The 21,873-nt window shown below is 41.4% G+C and overlaps 1 protein-coding gene across 2 annotated transcripts; it reads left to right on the top strand.

Moving 5' to 3' along the window:
- Window positions 1–475: 475 nt before the first annotated feature.
- On the top strand, window positions 476–21,555 carry PCF11 (PCF11 cleavage and polyadenylation factor subunit). 2 transcript variants are annotated; one of them, XM_059466599.1, is made up of 16 exons: window positions 476–892; window positions 5,618–5,743; window positions 8,011–8,199; window positions 8,586–8,777; window positions 9,545–10,653; window positions 10,913–11,102; window positions 11,194–11,827; window positions 11,914–13,388; window positions 14,744–14,831; window positions 15,564–15,683; window positions 16,216–16,324; window positions 17,458–17,641; window positions 18,043–18,198; window positions 19,218–19,310; window positions 19,825–19,860; window positions 20,423–21,555. In XM_059466599.1, the coding sequence occupies exons 1-16, from the start codon at window positions 704–706 to the stop codon at window positions 20,633–20,635; spliced, it is 5,103 nt and encodes a 1,700-aa protein (XP_059322582.1). In that variant the 5' UTR covers window positions 476–703; the 3' UTR covers window positions 20,636–21,555. The 2 variants fall into 2 exon arrangements, with proteins under 2 accessions (XP_059322582.1, XP_059322583.1); XM_059466600.1 differs by lacking the exon at window positions 5,618–5,743.
- The last annotated feature ends 318 nt before the right edge of the window (window positions 21,556–21,873 follow it).

Raw genomic sequence — 21,873 nt, 5'->3', positions numbered from 1 at the left:
TTCTTGTGGTTTTATCTACGGCCACTGCTCCGCGCCCAGGCGCTTCCCATGCGGCGGGGCAAACCCAGCGCCCTGGGAGCGGCCGCTGCCGTGTGGGGGCTGTGGGGGCTGAGCCAGCGGCGGGCGGCGCGGGCCGCGGGAGGGAGGCGGGGCTGCGCCCGGCACCAATCAGCGCTCGGGGCAGCGCGGGAAGGCGGGAGGAAGCGGCGGGGCGGGACGGGAGACGTGGCCAATGGCGAGTCGGGACGCGCGTGCGAGAGCGGCACTCGGGCGCAGGAGCCTGTCAGCGGTGAGGAAGGGCGGTGCCAGCCAATCGGGAGCCGCTGTGGTAACGGGGGAGCCAATGGCGAGCCGCGCAGGCGGGGCGCCAGCCAATCAGGGCGCGTCCGGCGGACAAAAGGGCCTCTCCAAGGCGCCGGCCCCTCTCCTGAGCACAATTTCACATGACGCAACGGCTGCGGGAAGCGGTTCGCGAGCCGTGCCCGCCGCCGCCATTTTGTGAGCGCGGAGACTGAGCCGGCGGCGGCCTGAGGAGCGGCGGCACCGGCAGCGCAGCCAGCGGGAGCCTCGGCGTGGAGGATGCGGTAGAGGAGCCCAGCGGCAGCGGCGGGGGGGCGGCATCGGCATCGCTCGGCGGCGGCGGCGGCGGGGGATCGCGGGGAGGGGGCTGTCGGTCGGTGGGTCGGGTCCTGGTCGGAGCAGCATGTCGGCCCCGGAGAGCAGCGCTGGCAGCAGCGAGGCCCGGGAGGACGCGTGCCGCGACTACCAGTCGTCGCTGGAGGACCTGACGTTCAACAGCAAGCCGCACATCAACATGCTGACCATCCTGGCCGAGGAGAACGTGCCCTTCGCCAAGGACATCGTCTCCCTGATCGAGGCGCAAATCGCCAAGGTTTTTATATTCCACCGACTACTACTCCTACCTATACTGCTGGGGGGACCGGCCGGGGCAGCGGGGTAGGGCGGCCAGGGGGCCCGCAGGACAGGCGCGGGGGGAGCCGAGCGGCCGAGGCGGTTCAGGGGGACACGGCAGGGCCGGGGGACGAGAGGGCCCGAGGGTCGGGAGATGGGGCCCGAGAGGGGGGGAGAGGCTCGGGCGGGTGGGCATGGCTGGGCTGGGGCGGCGGGGGGCCTAGGAAGTAGTGCCGGGCGAGGGGAGGGGGTATTGGTAGTGAGGGGGCGAACAGAGAGAGCAGGGTTTGGACGGAGCTGGGGGAGGACGGGCGTGTAGGAGGCCGGGGGTCGCCGTGCGGGAAACAGGCGGAGGAGGGAAGCGTGTCTCAGCTGGGATCAGGGAGCAAGGCGAGGCGGCGGCCGGGGGCTCCTCCTTCCATCGCGAAGCTTAAGGGTGCTGCTGCTGCTTCTTTACTCCCCCGTGGTATAGGGAGCAGGGGACTCGAGGGAGGGGAGCAGCCCCCACACCAGCCTGTTGGGAGTAGGGAAGGCTTTGGGACTGGCCCCAGGAAGAGCTGAGGGAGGAGGGCAGCGTGGCTGGCGCTGGGAGCCCCGCGTAAATAGCAGGCACAACATGGCGGCCCGGCAGTGACTGGGCAGCTGCACTTCTCGCCCTTGGAGCGGGGCTTTCCTCGACACGCAGGCAGGATTCGGTGTCCGAATCTGGTGACTAAACCCTGGCGTTTTAGGGATTTTTACAGTAGGTGGATACTGCAATCATTAGAGAGGACATGAATGGGGAGATCTCGTGGAGAGTTGGGTTTTTTCTTGGGGGGTGGTCTAAAAGGAATATAAGATTAAGTTTCTAGAGCGCAAATTGTCCGCCACTGAAGGGCTAAGTATAGTGACCTTTAAGTATAAGCTAAAGCTATTTCCCCAGTGCGGTCCCTGTGCGAGATTAATTGAGGGGTGGAGGCTCCCTTATATCGTAAAAAAGTTTTTGGGTGAGAGGTGAACATCTCTTTCGGTTAGAGAAGAGTGTGTGGTGGTGATGGGGGTTGTTTTGCTCTGCCTCGGTAGAGAAAATTCTGTGGGCTTGGGATAATCTGTTCGGATTTCAGGTGATCTGTGCCCCGAGTAGCACTAGCGTTGTGTGCGTGTTTAATTTATTTTGGCTAGAGAAGTTTACTAGTTGAGGATGTGATAGAAGAAATTCTCCCTGACTGTAGAAACTGCAGCAGCCTGTAGGATCCTAACATGGCGTCTGAAAGGCACATGATATAAAAAAGGGAAAGAGGAGGCTCCCTCTGAGCCCAGCCCAGGCAGTTGCTGACATCAGTCAGCCACTGTACATGCATGGGGGTTTGCAGCACCTTTTTAGCGAGCATTTTATAAGAAAAGGGTTCTTCTTTCAATCCCCCTCCCCCGTATTCCTGCCAGCCACCCCTCCCCCGTTGTTTCCCTTGCTCCCTCTGATCTCAGGTGTTAAAAGGCTTTTTTCTTTGGCTTTAATCGTGGTTTATAATGGTGAGAATTGTACTATTTAATCATGGGCGTGGGAAACATCTTTTAAGATACTTAATCTTATCTTTCTATCAATGCAGGTTGTCTTTTTTAGTGTGCCACAGACCTCTTCCAGTCTAGTTTTAAATGCTGCCAGTGGCTGAGCTTTGCCATTCCTTGGGGAGGTGACCTCATAATCTAATAGCTCTCACCATTATATCTCCTAAAGGGCAGTGGATGTATATAAAATGATTTGTGATGAAATAACAATGCTGTCAATTTTTTTTTTTCATTTCTGGGTAATTTAGAACCTGCCCTGAAGTGTGGGGGTTTTTTAAAGGATGTCTTAAAACCTGTATCAATGGTTAGTTTTGCCTAGTTACTGTTTATGACTGTAGTTTATTCAAGGCAAGTTTTTAGTTGTTTCTGGGAAAGTGATCTCCTTTACTAAGCCACTTTTAAAAAGTGTTGCCTGGAGACAGTTTGTTTAGTGTAAAACTTGAGTGGTCTGCTTTACTATTTAATAAATGGTTCTGAAATGTGTGACTGGTATTATAAAGTTTGTAAATAAAAAGTGTGAAATATGTATTTGTCTTTTTATTTACCATTGTATAGTGCAGAGTTTGTTTCCAAGACCCATTTTGTATACAAAGTTGCTTTTTTTTCTTTTTTTTAACAAATTTTTTTACAAGTTTGTGACTTGGGGTTGAATTGCCAGATATTACTTTAAACTTGAAATCTTTTAGGAAACTAATAAAAAAAAGCCACACATTTCCAACAATAGCTTTCCTACGTTATTTGAAGGAACAGTGGGAGTTTTGTAAAGAAGTCTTTAATAATATGCTGAGCTCAGAGTTAGTGTTCTTCTGCGTTCTGGTGGTTATGCGGCGCCTCCCTGCCTTTGGTTAGAGTCGTGCGGGCATCTTTCTTGCTTGGGGGTGCTGCAGAGACCTCCTGGAAACAAAATGCATTCCGGTGTGGGATTCCCTCTTGTGGTTACTGAAATACCTGCTAGATCCCTTGACATAATAAACACTTCCAGAAGAGAAGACTTAAATATTCCAGCCGTATTTAAGTCCTGTTTGTTAAACTGCGACACCTGAATAGCTTATGTTTGGAGCAGGGTATGCTGCTGGGCCGCTAACTGTGCTCCGTAGGTGGAAGTTGGCTTCCTTACCTAGGTGGTGGTGGTTCTGTGTGATTGCTGTCACAGGCTGATGCATGAGGACAGGGACAGTCACACTTCTTTCAGTGCTTTTGCTACTAATGCTTCCCCAGCATCTCAAACTTCCGGCTTAGCTGAGTGTAGTGAGCTGCTTTCCTGCACTGGTGAAATGGAAGAATTCAGCTTGGGGAGTAGCTCTTGGGCATAGGTACTTCTGGGAGAGCTTTGTGTGTCTAACACACTGACTAAAAGTCAGAAGTGGTGCACTGTCGTTTTGTTATAAAAGAGGGCACTCAGAGCTGGAGTGTTTTTAATGTGCCATTGTGCAGACTGCTTCAAAGAAGAAGCCAGTGTTCCACAGACATTTTAAATAGCTGCAGATCCATAATCTTCTATATCTGAGACTTAAGTGATGCATTTTTCTAACACTTGCACATTAGGTTGTTTACAGTTCAGTGTTACGTCACAGCGTGAAATTGGCTTCTAATGTGCTGCAATTAGTTTTAGCTAATGTAGCTGGGTTTTTGTCTTTTTCTGCACAAAATGCATCACCTGCCTGTTTCTACTTTTTTCCAATATGTTTGAAGGCAGTGACACTCCCCCCTACCCTGCCACCCCAACTAACAAGGGGTTCTGCCCTCTTCAATAATAAGTTTCAGGTCATGGTAAATTAGTACACTTGGAAGGGTGAGGAAGCCCGATTGCCCATGTAAAAATTACTGTTGAGTGAGTGCCCTTCTGTGAACCACCTCAAAGGGGAAGGAATTGCATTTAAAATGGTGAAGCAGTAGCACTTCACACACGTGTCTGCATAATGGGCCTGCCTGCCAAGTAAGGTGTCTTAATTAATCTAGTAGCCTATTCTGTTTAAAATGAGCAGTGGGTGAAGTTGTTCTGCTTTTATCCAGACCTTACCAGATGGTGAAGGGAACTTAAAGTATTACAAGTGGATGCTCTTCCCAGGGGTTCATGGTCAACACACACTGCTTGTGTTGTCTCCCGTGTCCTCTTCAACAAGTCTGTGTACTTGCTGATGTTTTTTGGAACTTTGCTGTGCCTTCTACTTTGTGAAAGCCACTGGCAAGCATTAAAACCACTTCTATTGGTCCAGTACTGCTTTTTGTAAATTGGAAGTTGCTGTAGTGGTCCAGGGTCACCACACTTACCGCACAAACTTGGTATGAGTTTTGAAAAAGAATTTTAAAAAACCCCAACCAAAACCAAACTAAAAAGCCCCCAAGCCTCCTGTAGCAAAGCTGTGTCCAGAGTTTGAAGACAACCTTCTATGAAAATGGTGGTTGCAGTTCCTGAGCTTGTCTGTGCGTTTACTCAGTCGAACAGATGACTGAGTTTTGACTGAATTTTGAACTCTATCCTGACTGTTTTTGCATGCATTTTGGAAATCGGAACCATCGCCATCTGCAAGTGCCAAGAGAGAATGGGACTCTCTGCTATGTCCGGTTGGATTACAGTGAAATAATTGCAACCTTTTCTGCGTGTAATTTACGAAAAACTGTGATAATCACCATATAATTTACTGCTGCAGAAGTTCACTGACTTGGGCTATTTGCCAGAAGTCTAATTTGTGTTGTGTGAAATCCAGAAAAATCCATCCAGGAGGTTTGAATTATAAGCAATATTTAGAAGTTCCTTGAAGTGCTGACGATGGTTTCCTGCTAAGTTGCTTCCTCAAGGGAAAGGTTACACTCGGTACACTAGTGGCAATTCTGTCTCATGGGCTTCTTTTTTCCTCCTTTTTTTCCCCCCCTTTTTCCAAAGCTTTGATACACAAACAAATTAACCTAAGGTGTTCCTTTTTCTTTTTTTTTTTTAATTTTTTTTGTGAAAGACCCACTGCATTATACTTTGAACTGAGTATCCATTTTTCAGATTAAGTTTTTGTATAAACAAAAATCCCAAACAAAATCCCTTGGTATTTATAGTGGCAACAAAAAAGAGAGGTCTGTATTTCTGGGATTGGTAATCCCTTTATTTGAAAAAGTTAAAGTATGTTTTTGTTGTACTAAACTTCTCAGTTTCTTCTTATTACTCCAGGCTCCTGCATCAGAGAAGCTACCCGTTATGTACCTAATGGATTCCATTGTCAAGAATGTGGGAAGAGAGTATCTCACAGCATTTACTAAAAACCTAGTTGCAACATTTATTTGTGTATTTGAAAAGGTATATACACTTTCAGAAAAGTACTGTATTCTAAGCAAAATTTGTTCCTGGTAAAATAAGTACATTATTTCAGGTTTGGGTTTGTTTTGTGTGGTGAACTATACAAATTGATTAGTTTTTATAAATCTCAGTATATCTATACTGTAAAAAATTATTCCTTCTGCTATCAAGCATGTTTAGCTGAAAGATGTAAAGTATTACTTAATTTGGTGTGTAAACATCAGTAGCTTTCCTGTCCAGGCAAGATTGTACTAACAGGATTTTGACTGTTGATGGCTTAGCTGTATGGACTTTTTGTAACGTATAGACCAATTAATTACAAATATTTGGTTTATTTTTAAGATAGTTAATAGTCCTTATGCCAAGAATAGACTGAAAATTGACTTTTTCTGGATTTCTCAAAGCTTCACTCTCCTGTAGTTAGATTTGTTTGATTTACACAATTCACATTGTGCAGAATGAGTGCTTAAACTCAAGAGGGAGTAGCACTGGCACCTGGTTCTCTCTTGGTGGTCTGTCAGCTGAAAAAAGTGCTGTGACTGTGTGAGAGAAGGACCTTAAAATGAGTGACTGTATTATAAATAAGTTTTCATTTCATTCAACATTGAAAGCTGCTGCCATATCTTTTAATTCTGGCTCTTAATTTTGAAGCCTAGTGAAGTAATTGTGCATACTCCTCTGTGAGAAGAGCATATCAAAGTCCCAGGTTTTGAAAGGCTGGACTTGAATGGGTTTTAAATTGGATCAGAAATGAAGGGTTAACTTCTGTGGTTTCTTGTATGTTAGAAGAAAGTGATGTTCCATAAGAATGAGATGAATGAAGCTTTTGCATATTTATCATTACATATCTGAGGATCTGAAATCCCAGTATGCTTTATATATGGTTTTCAGATGTGAAGTGTGTGATGAAGTGAGGAATAGATTGTGATCGTGATTGTAGAAGATTTAAGCTCCTGTGTGTAGAGCAGATAGAGATAGATTTACCTGGTTTTTGGTGTTAAGTTGTGAATGCTCTTCTACTGAGTTGTGTTTAAAGTTGCAGCTGATTGAAGCTCTGGATAACAACTCATCTTCAGAGTTTTATGTGTTAATTTGCTAGTAAGCTAAATAGAACTATTTATGTGTACTAGTTAGATGTGTAAAGTGGCAGTCATTTCTAATAGCTTAGTTGGTTAAAAGATGTGAGTAGAATTCCAGCACAGGCATTGTTACAGATTTGGGTTTTATCAGTAAATGGTCACTAAGGTATCTTTAGACACTTGAAGTCAAACTGTTTGCTTAGTCATTCCTGCACATTTTTGCAGTGAGCTTCAGTGAAGCCTCTCATGGAAAATTCTATAGAGGCGTCATCCGCCAATTACTAAGTACGAATTACTTTTATTGAAGCTCCTGTTCTTACCCAAAATGAACCTTCTAATTTTCCAGAATATTCTGAGTCTGTAGGTCTAACATCTGAAAATGGCAGCAAAAATCATCTACATGGGCAATGCTTAATGATTGAATTGGGATTTTGAAATTTGACAGCTGCATGTATTTTGTCCTTTAATATTTTTTATTTACTGTTCAATTGAGCCATTTAAGTTACAAGATGAACTAAATTTTGCTTTATTGTAAATTTCTAATTTAGCTGCCATGAGATAATCCAGTTGTGTGTAAAGAGATAAAATGGGCCTCTGGATCTACAAGTACATTTGATCTGTGACTCATACATAGATGGGTCTAATTCTGCAGCTGAACTGAAATAGTAATTGACTTCATTTTAGCTAATACTCATTTTATTGCATTTGTTAGAAAAAAATCCTTCAGTGACTAAACAGCTGAGCAAAACACCTTTTTTCCATTCAGTTTGTTTTTTATTGATCTGTTTGTCATTGTTATACTCCAGCACAAACACTTGAATGATGTATTGTCTCAGAGGCGGTTGCCTTTCAATACCTTTGTTACTGTATTTTTTTCCACAGAAGTTGGGCCAGTAAAATGAGAATTTTGCTAATGGAAAAGTTGAAAGAAAATTCTCAGAGCATGGTAATACAAAATAAAATCTTCAAATGGCCTTGAAACAGCAATTGCACATTTGAGCTTCTGTCACTGATTCCATTAATAGAGATGTGTTGTCTGCACTGCTTATAAATTTTGTGTAGCAAGTTCAGTATGTTGAAATGACAAGATAGAAATAGGAAATGAATGAAGTCTTAAGTTCTACAGAAAAATTTAAGAAATTGTTTTATATTAACTTAACAAGCCATAGAATTGTTTTATTGTTTTAGGTGGATGAAAATACTAGGAAAAGTTTATTTAAATTACGCTCCACATGGGATGATATTTTTCCTTTGAAGAAACTATATGCACTTGATGTCAGAGTCAACTCATTAGATCCTGCCTGGCCAATTAAACCTCTGCCCCCAAATGTGAATACTTCTAGCATCCATGTGAATCCTAAGTTTTTAAATAAATCGGTAAGTTTTTCTGCCTTCTGGAAGAACAGACGGTAATACATGTAGTTTTCATTGTTTGTGTGCTGCTTTTTGACAATTTAGAATATTAAGAATGAATTATCTGACCTTTGTAAACAGGTAAGAGAAATTTATAAATTCAAAATATTTGAAGGGTTTGGTTTTTTTAATTTATTAACTGAGTTATAGGCTTTGGAACATGGAGGAATTGATATTAAATTCCCTACACCTGTCAAAGTAGGCAAATCATCGTGGGGCAAAAAAAATTGCAGTTTACAGCTGCTGTATGAACTAAGTCCCAGTACTGGATCATGAAAACACTGAAAGGAGATGGATTTAGTTGATTTTATTAGGATTTTAAAAGTAATTTTTCTTTGTTTTGTTTTTAGCCAGAGGAATCTAATGCACCTACCTCTGCTGTCACTTCTGGTGCCTCCACTCCTCCAGCTGTTCCTGAAATACAAAAGAATTTGACACAGGAGCAACTGATAAGGCAGCAATTGCTTGCAAAGCAAAAACAGTTGTTAGAACTTCAGCAAAAAAAACTAGAGCTGGAGCTGGAACAGACTAAAGCACAGTTGGTGAGTAGGATAGTTGATAAAACTTGGGTAGTTGGGGTCTCTCTTTTGGAGAGTACTTGACTGTACTGGTAAGTACAGTACATTGGTTTTCGCTCATGTTAGGCAAGCGTAGCTGTTCTAGGACTACCACAGCAATGCAAGGTGAGCTGGGATTCCTGAACAGTTTTTATTATCTTGAAATCTTAAGTATTAAGATTTCAAGATAATAAACAATTCTTGTGGTTTGGTTTTAATCTCTCTTCAGAATGATACCTGACTGTGATATTCCACCCTTCACCTCTTGCAACTGACAGTGAGCTGGGGTATTTCAAATATGTTTGTTCCCAAAGAACAAGGGAGCCTGATCGTTTGTAAGCAAAGTCGGTTCCTTGGTTGGCAGTAGTTGGAAGTCTTGCTGTGTTGATAGTTGACAACACAAAATAAAGCATCTTGGAACTGAAGTGTGAAAATAGGATACTTGGCAGCTGAGTTGCCTAGACATGTGGAAAATACAGGAAAGCTAGCACTGTAACTGGAACTTGTGCCAAATTTACATCTTTTCCAGTGTTTACATTAATGATCTTGCACTGTGTTTGAATTTGATTTGTAATGGTACTGCATTATTTTAGTGCTTATAGTTAGCAATTAGTGGGTCAATTTGTTAAATGGCTGAAGCTCATAACTCTCAAGACATGGCTATTACAGTTTTGGTTTTGAGACAGAATATTAGCACCTCTGGGTAGGAGTTGTGGCATACAGATTAATGCTGGATTTTTTTCCAATTTCAGGCTGTATCTCTTAGTGTTCAGCAGGGATCATCTAGTATAGCTTCAGTTCCAGCACCTTCCAAGCAACACATGTCTCCCACACCTCATATGACAGTTAAACCACCTCATCAAACTGCTGTGCAATCTGAAAAAAACAAACCATCCCCAAGTCCTCCACTTCATGACATCAAAATAGTGAACAGGGATCCTCGGCTTAATAGAATGGGTCAACATTCTTCTCATACTAAAGATCAATCTCACAGGAAAGAATTTTCACCAAGTGTGACCAGTCAGTCTGAGACCAAGGGAAACAAAACAGCACAGGCTGAAAAACAGAACTCAACGAAGTCAGAAAAATCAAAGGCAAGTGAAAAAACACAGAAGAAAGAACTTGAACAGTCCAAAGCAAAATCTAAATCGCCATCCCCTTTGAAAAATAAGCTGCCCGATACTAAAGACAGTAAAAACCAGGAATGTGAAAGCACTAAGGTTTCTGACATCAGTAAGCGGGATCCAAGACTGAAAAGACATCTTCAGGATAAGTCAGAAGGGAAGGAAGAGGAGGTCAAAGAAAAGAGGAGAAGTACAGAAAAGAAGGAAAAAGAGGAGCATAAGACTTGCGAACATAGACCAGTAGGGAGCAGAAATAAAGTGATTAATGGTGCTGTTCAGAAACAAGACGCAACTACAGAGGAGTCAGAAAAACAGGGTGGGAAACAAGGAAGATCAGGTAGTAGAAAACGGTCACGATCACGCTCTCCTAAGGCAAGATCACCATCTACACACTCTCCAAAAAGACGAGAGAGGAGATCACCTAAAAGAAGACTTCGGAGTTTATCTCCTACTTCATCGACTCCTAAAATTGGAAAGATACGTCAGATAGGCCCTAAGCAGTCTCATGTTGAAGAAGGCACACAAGCAGCAAGAGATGAAAGAAACTCTAATAAGAGAAATGTTAAACAAGAGGTGCGTGATCCAAGGAGATTGAAAAAAGCCCAAGAAGAAAGACCCCAAGAGACAGCCACCCAGCATTCTGCAAAAGCTTCTCCAGATCCAAAGGAAAATGCAGAAAACTGGCAGGGATCCAAATCAGGCAAGAGGTGGAAATCTGGTTGGGAGGAAAGTAAAAAGTAAGTTACTATCTCTTAAACAACTTGTGTGTGAAGTCAGTGGAAATTCTCCTGTTGACTTCAGTATAGTTGACTTTGAGAGGCAGTGTTGGGGTTGTTAAAGTTGATAGGTTTCATTTGTTTCTACTAGTGAAATACAGAGGTGATGCATACTTAGATTCTAAGGTGATAGCAATGTTTTGCCATGATCAGTTCTAGTAGGAACCATTGCATCCTGAATAATGAATAATCTATATTTTACATATATTCTTGTTTTCAGCTCGCAGCAGAATGATGAACACCAAGCACTTGTTAAATCCCCTCACCAAAGACATCGGGAGAACTGGCCGGCTGGTAAAGGAATTCTATCACCCCGAGCACCGAAGCAGCAGCACCGGTTAAGTGTGGATGCCAATTTACAGATTCCCAAAGAATTGACATCTGCAAGTAAAAGAGAATTACTTAAGAAGGTAATACCAATAAATCTGTCTTAGAAATGTCCTAGATGGGGGGTTTTTTTCTTGTCTTTTTGGACGTCTAAATTTTTACTTCATCTTACAGGCTAATGACCGCTTAACATCTGGTGAAATAACACAAGATGAGTTTCTCATGGTTGCTCATCAGATCCGACAGCTGTTCCAGTATCAGGAAGGAAAGCACAGATGTAATGTCTGGGATAGCCCTACAGAGGAAAAATGTGGTTTGAAAAAGAAACCTCTTCTATCGGATGCAGAATTAACATATTATGAACATAAAGCTAAACTAAAAAGGACACAAGTTCAGCATTCGTTGTCAAGGCTTGATTTGTTGGATCCTGATGATATTTTGGATTATCATATACCTGATGCACTGCTTTCTGGAATAGAATGTGAGCAGGCAAAAGCCAAGCGGGGAGCACAGTTTGACAGAAAAGAGCCATTTGCAGAAAGGTCAAGGAGGCACTCGCCTGTAAGTGGCACTACAAGACCATTTGCTGAAAACCTGTCACCGCTTGAGAGTCGACGAAGACTTGAAGACCAGCGTGCTACTAAAGGAGCAAGAGGTTCTGATCCTTATGACAGCTGGGGAGAATCAGATGAATTTAGAGATGCTCTCAGACAACAGGGGAAAAGTACAGCAGAGTTCCAGAAAACAGATGGAGATGCACTTTGTAGGTTTGATAATCGTGAAGAAAGACAGCTTCTTGGGCAAGCAGGTATGTGATTTTACTTTATTTTGTATCTGTTAAGTAATTGACAGTGTATTAGCAAGTGGTTATGTGATTTGTTCTGGTTTTTTTAGGTGTTCGAGAGGAACCAAGGTCACCATTCACTGAACGTTTCAAAAGAGCTAGGTATGAAGATCCAGAGAAAGCACCATTTCCAGAAAGTCCAGGATCGAGATTTGGAGGTATTGAAGCAAAGCAGAGGATAAGTGCACTGATGGAAGACAGACCTCTGTTTGATGGCTCACCTAGACCGACTGCTGCAAGGGTTGCGGTAGATGGACAAGGCAGTCCTTTTGTTGATGGTCCTGCTGCTGGTTCAAGTTCCAGAATTGATGGGCCAGCTGGACAGGCTGCTATGAGATTTGAGGGGCCTTTGGTGGGCACAGGTGCATCTCAGTTTGATGGACCACTGGCAGGAGCAGGGGGAGCTGGAGCCTTAAGATTTGATGGGCCACCAGGGCAGCTGGCAGGGTCCCTGAGATTTGAAGGACCCTCAGGCCAGGTTGGTGGAGGAGGTCCGCTGCGGTTTGAGGGACCTCTTGGGCCTTTGCGGTTTGAGGGGCCTGCTGGGCAGCCTGTAGGTGGGGCTAGATTTGAAGGTCCTGGAGTTGGTCTCAGGTTTGAGGGTCCTCATGGTCAGCCTTCAGGTGGTCTCAGGTTTGAGGGACCTCATGGTCAACCTATGGGGCCTCGGGGTCAACCAGGCGGTGGTCTCAGGTTTGAGGGACCCCATGGTCAGCCCTTGGGGCCTCATGGTCAACCAGGGGGTAGCCTCAGGTTTGAGGGGCCACATTTACAGCCATTGGGGCCCCATGGACAACTTGGAGGTGGCCTCAGATTTGAGGGGCCACATGGTCAGCCCATGGGGCCACATGGGCCATCAGGTGGTGGGCTCAGGTTTGAGGGACCACATGGACCATCAGGTGGAGGGCTGAGACTGGACGGACCACGTGGTCAGCCGGGTCTAGGTCCTAGGTTGATTGATGGACCAGTACATCAGGGAGCTGGACTTAGATTTGATGGTCCTCTTGGTCGGGCTGGTCCAAGATTTGATGGCTGTCATGGAGCTGGATTTGATGGTCAGCCTGGACAGCTGTCTCTCCTGCAAAGATTTGATGGAATTCATGGACAGCCTGGTCCAAGGTTGGCATCTGGCCAACAGGCACAAGCAAGATTTGAAACAGCCATACCTCAAAGATTTGATGGACCTCACCAGCCAGCCTCTAGGTTTGACTTGCCCCTTGGCCTTCAGGGTGCACGTTTTGAAAATGTAGCTAACCATCCTGCCTCAAGACTAGAAATGTCACCATATGGACAAGGTGGTCCGTTTGTTGACCATCCTGGCCAGGGCTACAATGGACCAGCTCATGGAATGCAGTTCCAGAGACCTGATATATTTGATGGTTCACCCGGACCAAATTTCAATGGGCCAGCTGGCCCAGGAGCACAGAACTTCCCACTGAGAGCAGCTGGACATTATTTTGAAGAAAAAGGTCTCCAGGGTCCTCAGTATGGAAATTTCAGTAATATGCCAATGGGAGGTAATCAGGTAAGAGCTGATTGCATCAAATACTTTGCTTGCAGAAGTGTTTCCCTTAGAGAATTAGTCCGATTTCGTCCTGTAAAAATGAAATATTTTTCTAAAGCATTGACAGGCTGAGAGTCACTTTCTAACTAAAAAAGTCACTAGATAATTTAAGGATGTGCATTGCTGTGTTTCAAGAATCTTGTTTTAAATATTAGACAAAATACTGGATCTTCGCAATCACTTCATAGTTCAGAATATGTCTTTGAAATCATTATTTTCAGCATTAGAACAAAACCAGGTAATTGGAAGCCTTTGGTATTCTCATTAAATTTCAACAAAAGTGAACTCTATATAAAGTGTAAAAGCTAATGTAAGTGATTACATTATACTTGATTCGTTTTTCTAAGAGGTGTGAAGTTAGACAGGACTAAAATAATAATTGTCTTTTTGCAGCTGTTAGTACTGGTTACAAGCCAGTTTTAGGGAGATATCCATAACTTGGGGGAATTGACGTAGATAGGGCCATTGTTGAACTTTCTTTCTCAACTGCACTGTTGTCTTTTAAAATTCTCTTGGCACCATCTTGCTTTGTCAGTTCAGTTGTCTTTGCTGTTGCCTCTTTGAAATGCTCTCTTCAGAAGGAGTAAATGGTACTATACATAGGTGAAACTGATGTAATTTCTTGCAGAGTTTAGAGATTTCCAAAAGCATTTTTAATTTCGGGGGTTAAAAAATGAATGTGAAGAGTTTACTGATTGTACAAAAGCGGGTAATGTGTCCTACAGACCTCTAATGGGATAAAATCTTAAACAGTGTGTAAATCCAGAAAACAGCCAGTTAGGAAAAAAACCTCCAAACATTTTTATTACAAATGTGTTATAAAGACTTGTGTTTCTACCTACAGCTTACTGTAGCTGATGTGCTGAAAAGTCTTGTTTTCAAGATGTGTGTCTGTACTAAATGCTGGTTCAGTTCCTCATAAAAATTATTTGTAACATTTATTAATAGACATTTACGAGTTCTTGAATTTCTTGAGGAGTTCTATTTTGGTGAACATGAGCAATTTAAAAGGAAGTAATGTGTTTGGAAAATGTGATTGTTAAGTAGAAGGAAAGGTGTTGAAGGTGTTGTGGTAGGGTTTTGTTTGTTTATTTTAATATTAGGCAATACAAGGATGTGGTCTGAATTTTCCTAGTGGGAAATTAAAATTAGGGAAAGATCATATAGTTATATGTGGTCTTCTTCAATACCAAACTGACAATGGTTCATTCTTGGAAGGAGTTCAATATATGTGAAATGATTGAGAAACATCTAGAAGTTAATAAGTTTATAGTCACATTATTATACAAAGATTACATAAATGTTTACTTTCACAGGTTTCTCTCATGTCTGCTCAAACAGGACCTTATGGCCAAGGTCAGCAGTATTTGCCAAATCCTGGAAGTTTTGTCCAGAACCCTGCAGGTGTGTAACAATGGAATTCCTTTTATATCTTTTGGATTGTTCATTTGGTGGTGGCCACAAAAATGACATTTTTTAATGTCCTGATTTACTGGGTCTGTGTGGATTAAGGGAAGCCTCCTCAGTGAGGTGGCTTTAGATGTGGTATCTGTAGCACCTTCATCTCTTAAGGAGATTTTCTTAAACACTGCAGGCTTTTGTTAGTTTTCATTAACCATGTGATTTGGGTATCAAGTTGTGCTGAAAAAACAAAAAAAAATGGTTTTGATCTGTTTTTCTGGAAGGCATCAATCTGTAGGTCTAGCTTGCTGTGCTGGGGTGGGCAAACATTTCCAGTGTTTGAGTGGTTAGTAGTGAAAAACTTCAATAACATCATAAAAGGTTAAACTAGGTGATGAAGTATTGAGTGTGGGGAAATATCGAAGTATGAATCCTGGAGAATACTGCATTTCAAGAACCACCATCCAGTAGAGATCAGTGTATGGGCAACCAGCTTAGATAGCACTCCAGAATACATTATGAAGGAAGAGAAAATCTTGTTGCAAAGATTCCCTGTTTCAAGGGAAAAAATTAGCCAAACACTAGATAAAGCAGAGAGTTGGTAAATAATTTGTAACAAAAAGTGAAATAAATGGGAGGCAACAGGAAAATTGTGTTGTGAAGTATATAGATAAAAGTGAAGTCAGTTTCTGATGCTAACCTTTTGCCACCTTGAATGTCTATGTTCTTCCCCAGGAGGCCTTTCACATTCATATCCTGATAACCACCTTGGACAGGTTGATGTGAATGAGTTGTTTGCTAAACTGCTGAAAACAGGGATCCTCAAATTGTCTAAAACTGATTCCACTTCAGCACGTATGTAGATTTATTATGTTCTAGCTATGGAATTTATTCACAGCTCAGGTGTAAATCTGAGTAAACACACTTCTGTGAACTCCTGTATAGTTTTTTTTTTAAATGGAACTCTATTTTTGGGAAGGAATTTAGTGTATGTGATTGAGTAAATTCTTAGTATCTTGTTTAATTTACATTTCATCTATCTAGAGCAGTCAGTTTTGTCTTTGCTGCTGTGCTTTTGTAACTTGTTCTTGATTATAATCAAGAACAAGGTCTTTTCATCTTCTGAAATATTTCTGTATCTGTGAAGACTGAATTTTAATGCCAGACACTGAGGTGAAATATTGTTTTCCTCAATTGAAACTCTGGCTTATTTTCTTTTATGCTTTTTTAAAATGGTGTGGGAAGATAACTGATAATCTGATTAACTGAAGATAACCATAGTCAGATTGTATTATTAATATTTGAAAAAAAACCACCCACTTTTAGGAGCACATAATTTCTTTCTGATGATGTACTGAAACTTTGATAATATCTTCATGGTTTCTAGAAGCGAATGAAACATCGGCCCAGCCAAATGCTGAAGAAGAAGATGATGATCAGAATGAAGATCAGAATGTTCCAGACCTCACTAACTTCATAGTCGAAGAACTTAGACAGTGAGTATAGCTGAATGGGCTTACAGTAGGAATAACAGTGTGGCAGGAGCTAGATAGTTCATCCAAGACAGTTAAAAGCTTTTAAAAGGTTATCTGTCACTTTGTGCTTTTGAGGAGGTTAAACCTGCATTGTTTGATGTCAGCCTTGTTGAAGCTGAGAAAGGAAAAAGAAGTTGAAGATGGGAAAGCTTAGCTTTACACAAAGGTGTGCCTTGTTACTCCAGCACTAAGGCTGTGATAGGCAGTGAAGCCAGGCCTGGGCTGCATCAGAAGCCCAGGGAGGTCAAGGGAGGTGAGTCTCACCCTCTGCTCTGGTGAGACCCCACCTGCAGTGCTGCTCTGGGGCCCCAACACAAGGGGGACATGTTGGGAGTGACTCCAGAGGAGGCCATAAGGGTGATGAGAGGGCTGGAGCACCTCTGCTGTGAGATAGGCGGAGAGTTGGAGTGGTTCAGTCTGGAGAGCAAACGGCTCCAGGGAGGCCTTACTGTAGCATTCCAGTACCTGTAGGGGACTACAAGGAAAGCTGAAGAGGGGCTTTTCACAAGGCCAGGACAAGGACAGATGATCTCAGATGAAGAACAGATTTGCTTGTAGATAGTAGGAAGAAATTCTTTACTTGAGAGGATGGTGAGGCACTGGAATAGATTGCCCAGAGGAGCTGTGGATGTCCCAGCCCTGGAAGTGTTCAAGGCCAGATTGGATGGGGCCCTGAGCAACCTGATGGAAGGTGTCCCTACTCATGGCAGGAAGGTTGGAACTCTAGATGGTCTTCTAAGGTCCATTCCAACCCAAATAATTCTATGATTTTAATTATACCATTTGGTGGTAGCTTGTAAAGCTGGGCCAAATGAAGGCATTGCTATTTGTGCATTATTAGGTGAGAAAATCTAGTAGGAATGAGACACAACATTAGCATGTTTCTCATTAATTGTTAATAAGAGCCAATTGTTTTTTGAATGTTTAAGTTGATCATGCTATGAAAATCAAGGTGAAATATTATATTGTGTACTTCTAACTTGGAGCAGATCCATGCTTTTTCCCTAGTACTGTAGGCAAGTGAAGCAATTTACTGAGAAGTTTCTTACTGTCTTTTTTTAAAGAAGTGCTGAGATTTTTCTCTCTTTTTGTAGGCGTTATGATAGTGTTATAAATCGGCTGTACACTGGAATTCAGTGTTACTCCTGTGGAATGAGATTCACCACTTCACAGACAGATGTTTATGCAGATCACTTGGATTGGCATTATCGCCAGAACCGGACGGAAAAAGATGTTAGCAGAAAAATTACACACAGGAGATGGTACTACAGTTTAACAGTAAGTAATGCAGTATTTGTCTGGATAAATTACAGGCTGGATTCTGTGCTTTATTCCTGCATGTGCTGTAGGATTGCAGCTGAAATTTGCATCATCACAGGAGTTGGTTGTGATAAACAAGATACTTCAAGTAGTCCGCAGATGCCTGTCAGAATACAAAAGGCAATTGTGTGATGAACAGTAAACAGTTTAAAGCTGCTTGCTGCACTGTTTTCATTCCACTGCAAATGGAATTTGAAGGATAGTGATTTTTTTGGTAAAGGAGTTTTTAAAGCATTGCATTGTGAGAAAGAGTACCCTGTGCTAATGCTGCATGTGGGAGATATTTCAGTTTTAACAAAGTAGCATTTATGAAATACGATACTTTGGGATGTCTGAGTGAGAATGAACATTTTCCTTAGGACTGGATTGAATTTGAAGAAATAGCAGATCTAGAGGAGCGTGCTAAAAGCCAGTTCTTTGAAAAAGCTCATGAAGAGGTTGTGTTGAAGACGCAGGAAGCTGCCAAAGAGAAGGAGTTTCAGAGTGTCCCAGCTGGACCAGCTGGAGCAGTGGAGGTAAGTTTCAGCTTGCCAGACAGCAGGAATCTAGTCTTTCAAAGTACTGTGTTACTAAATGTAGACTTTGTACTAGGGCCTTTGTGTAGCCCCTCCATAGGTTGTGTTTGTGTATGTAATGGTTGCTTCCCAGGGGCAGGAGTAGTAGAAACCTGTAGTTAAAAAAAATCAGCAGCCATTGGCATTGTGTAGTTTTAGCAAAATTGAAATGGGCATGCTATGTTAATTTGCTAAATGTTTATGTAGAGAAAATAGTGTAAGTGATTTGTCGTTTGATGGTCGTTTGTCATTCGTTTGTCACTCAAATAGCTATAGGATTTACTGGGGTTTTGGTACTTTTAAACACAAAAAATTTCTTTTTTGGTAGCAGATAGGTGTTAGAAGAAAGAAATACCACAACTTGGAAGTAACCAGTAGAGCTGTATTTTGGTAGATGAATTGGTGTTGTAATCAAATACAAATGTTAGAATTACAATTTAGTTTTACATGCCAAGTCTCTAAGGAACTAGCTATGAAACCAGAAAGGCCTTTTTTTTTTTAATTTTAAAGAGCTTTTTTCATGCTTTATTCTCTGGGTTGATAATTTTTCACAAAAGTACTAAAAACTTCCACCTTGTTTGACTTGAAATTGCAGGTTAAGGGGGAAGAATTAAGATATTGCCAGAAATAAAACTAGTTAAATCGCTTTAATGGATTGTCTTACATGACAGTAAGACACCATGACACTGTTACAAAATGCTTTGCAGACTAACTAGCTAGATGAGGGTAAAGCTTACTTTTCTCAAGTGACAAAGAGTATTCAGGGCCAGAGGGTGATCCTTTCTCTGTCTGCAAACCATACTCAGTTTTTAATTAAGGTTTACTAAAGTGATTTTTAAAGTGTGGAGGAAAGATTGTGTTGTAGGCTTAATATACTTAATTTAAAAGAACCTTATTTGACTCCTCCTAGGTTCTTGAATTTTATGTGTTCAGCAAATTGCAGTAACATGATTTATCTCTGTTTTTCCAATAATTTTCAGAGCTGTGAAATTTGCCAAGAACAATTTGAACAGTATTGGGATGAGGAAGAGGAAGAGTGGCACTTGAAGAATGCTATCAGGGTAGATGAAAAGGTAATCTGATCTTATTTATATGTGATGCTTATTTATAATAAAACCCCTGAAGAATTACAGGGAAAAAAAACCCAGGAGTAGGCAGCAAGTGCTCTTTTTCTCTTGAAGAATTCCTGTTGTAGTTTTTCTGGCTTCCAAACACATAAATGTCTCTGCCTTTAGAAGTGCCTGAAACCCTGGTGTCATTGGTATGGGCTCATTAGCTCTCCCTTACACTGCAGTGCTCAAAGAAAAATGGATGTCTCTGTGTATGGGTGTGGGCTCAGTTCTTCCTGCATGCAGCTGTGCACAGATAATCCCAGCCCTCACCAGGTTCTGTATGATTACATTTCCTAAATAAACATCACAAAATCCTGTCTCAGGTATAGCTGACACCATACTTAGCCTGCTCAGACCATAGTTTCTCTAGATGAATTATGTGATAATGTATAATAGATACTGTTCAGTTCATGATCAGTGAGCCTGCTATAATTTATTTTTACATATTTAAATGTATAACAATTTTTTTTTTCAGATTTACCATCCATCTTGTTATGAAGATTACCAGAATGTAAGTGAATCCTTCATATTTTTGGAAGCGTTTTGCTTTCAGTTTGTTTGCTTCATCTCTTTGCTTTGCAGGGAGCAGATGTGTTCAGAATGTGCTGCCCATTTCTCTTGCCTAAGACTTGGAGGCCTTGGGCATGGCAAGTTTATAACACAGAATTAACTGAGATGTGTTTCTGGTTGTGAGTACCATGACAGCTTGTGTGCCATAAAGCAAAGCCATGCTTTGATGGATTTATTGTGAAGTAATGTGTAATCTTAGGAATTTTTAACAATGGAGTAGGTGGGTATTGGTGTGACATTTTTAATGCTTTGGAAGTTACATCAGTCCATGGTAATGTGTTAAGCATGTCATCTCTGCTTGGTGATACTTTTCAAAGGAATTGGAAAAAACGTAATGCTATTAAAAAAATGAATTTGTTTTCTTAAAAGTTTGACAAAGTAGAAGTTTGGATTTTGAGTGCCTGACCATCAACATATTTGCATTTTGAAAAAAGGCAAAAAGAATGAGAGGCTAAAAATGGTTATTTTAATGTGCTAATGCTACATTGACTTTCACTTTGTAGACATCATCATTTGATTGCACACCATCTCCCAGCAAGACTCCTTCAGAAAATCCACTAAATATAATGTTGGACATTGTTAAACAAGAAACAGAAGAGTCCTGTGACTCACCTAAAATCAAAGAAGAACCTGAAGACACCCCTCCTCCTGCTTGTGCAGAAGACAGCACACCTGCATCTACAGAAATCAAAACAGAACCTGAGGATTCTGTTTAAATAAACTGCGGTATGATTTCTTTTTTTTTTTTTTTTTTTTTTTTTTACAGAGGAGCTGCTGTGTTAGTTCTGGAAGATGAATACTTTTTATATGAATAAAATGTCCAATTGAGGCAGGGCCTCAACTACTGTTTGGTTAATAAATACATTTTTGTATTTGAAATTTCTTATTGCCTGCACAGTTTCAGGTGTCATTGTGTGAAAGTTCTGTAGATGCGTGAAAATTTAATGGTATATGTAAAAATGTAAAATTTTCACTTGTTGAAATGTAAATTATAAATAAAAGATATTTTTGCTATGTATGGAGTGTAATGTTTATGCACACCATCAAATAAATACAGTGTTTCTGTACTTTTTTTCAGTTTAAAATTAATTAAAATGAATTTTTGCTTAATAAGATTCAGAAAAATGAAAGCAAGACTCTTCCGTCAGTAATCCCATAGGTGGGTTATCAAGGGAAGGAGCTTTTTAGACAGGCCTAGATTCCTTGTCTTTTTAAAAGTTATTTGAACAAGCTTACATATCCAGATGTTTCAAAAAACAATTACAACAACAAAATAATAAAAAAATCCACAGAAAAACTCACAAAAAGACAGTTCTGGGTAGAAGGGGAAAATTTAACAAACAAACCAGAGTGCTTGATTGTGGTGAACACAAGTGCCAACAAAAAAAATTAACAAACCAGGATGCCTGGTAGTTAAGGTGTTTTTAATGATATTTTTTTTCCATTAGTCAAACACAAATTTAATAAAGCTGAATTTTCTTTACGTTACAGGGGGGAATGAATGTAAGAATGCTCATTTGAAACATAGTTAACATTTTCTTTTTTGTTGCTTATGACTGGACTTAGATGGTAAACCAGATATCCTGAGATGTTAATATTTCTTAAATGTTATAAATAAAACTAAGCATATATTTGAGTGTGAGTCTCTTCCTTTCAGTGATGGGTCTGTGTGGCTGGTACGTTTGTGGGAATTGAAATAAAGTTGTGTGTTTCAGTATGCATTTGATGTTTTATTCACTCTGCTAGTTGCAGTGTGGATTTTTAACTTGCTGGGAGCAAGACAGAAGCACTGAAACTCAGAAAGCAATGTCGTAATCCTAGCAGGTTATACTGGGAGTCAGAATTCCCCCTTAGTGTGCAAGTGGAAATAATCAGCAGTGCAGGAGATGTTGGCTGCAAAAACTTCTTTCCATGTTGACACCCCAGCTTCACGCAGTTTTTAAGGTGCGAGTAA

The sequence above is a fragment of the Ammospiza nelsoni genome, chromosome 2 (assembly GCF_027579445.1).
Source record: "Ammospiza nelsoni isolate bAmmNel1 chromosome 2, bAmmNel1.pri, whole genome shotgun sequence".
Lineage (NCBI taxonomy): Eukaryota > Metazoa > Chordata > Aves > Passeriformes > Passerellidae > Ammospiza > Ammospiza nelsoni.
The sequence above is the reverse complement of the archived record's forward strand: the minus strand, read 5'-3'. Positions and strand labels throughout refer to the sequence as shown.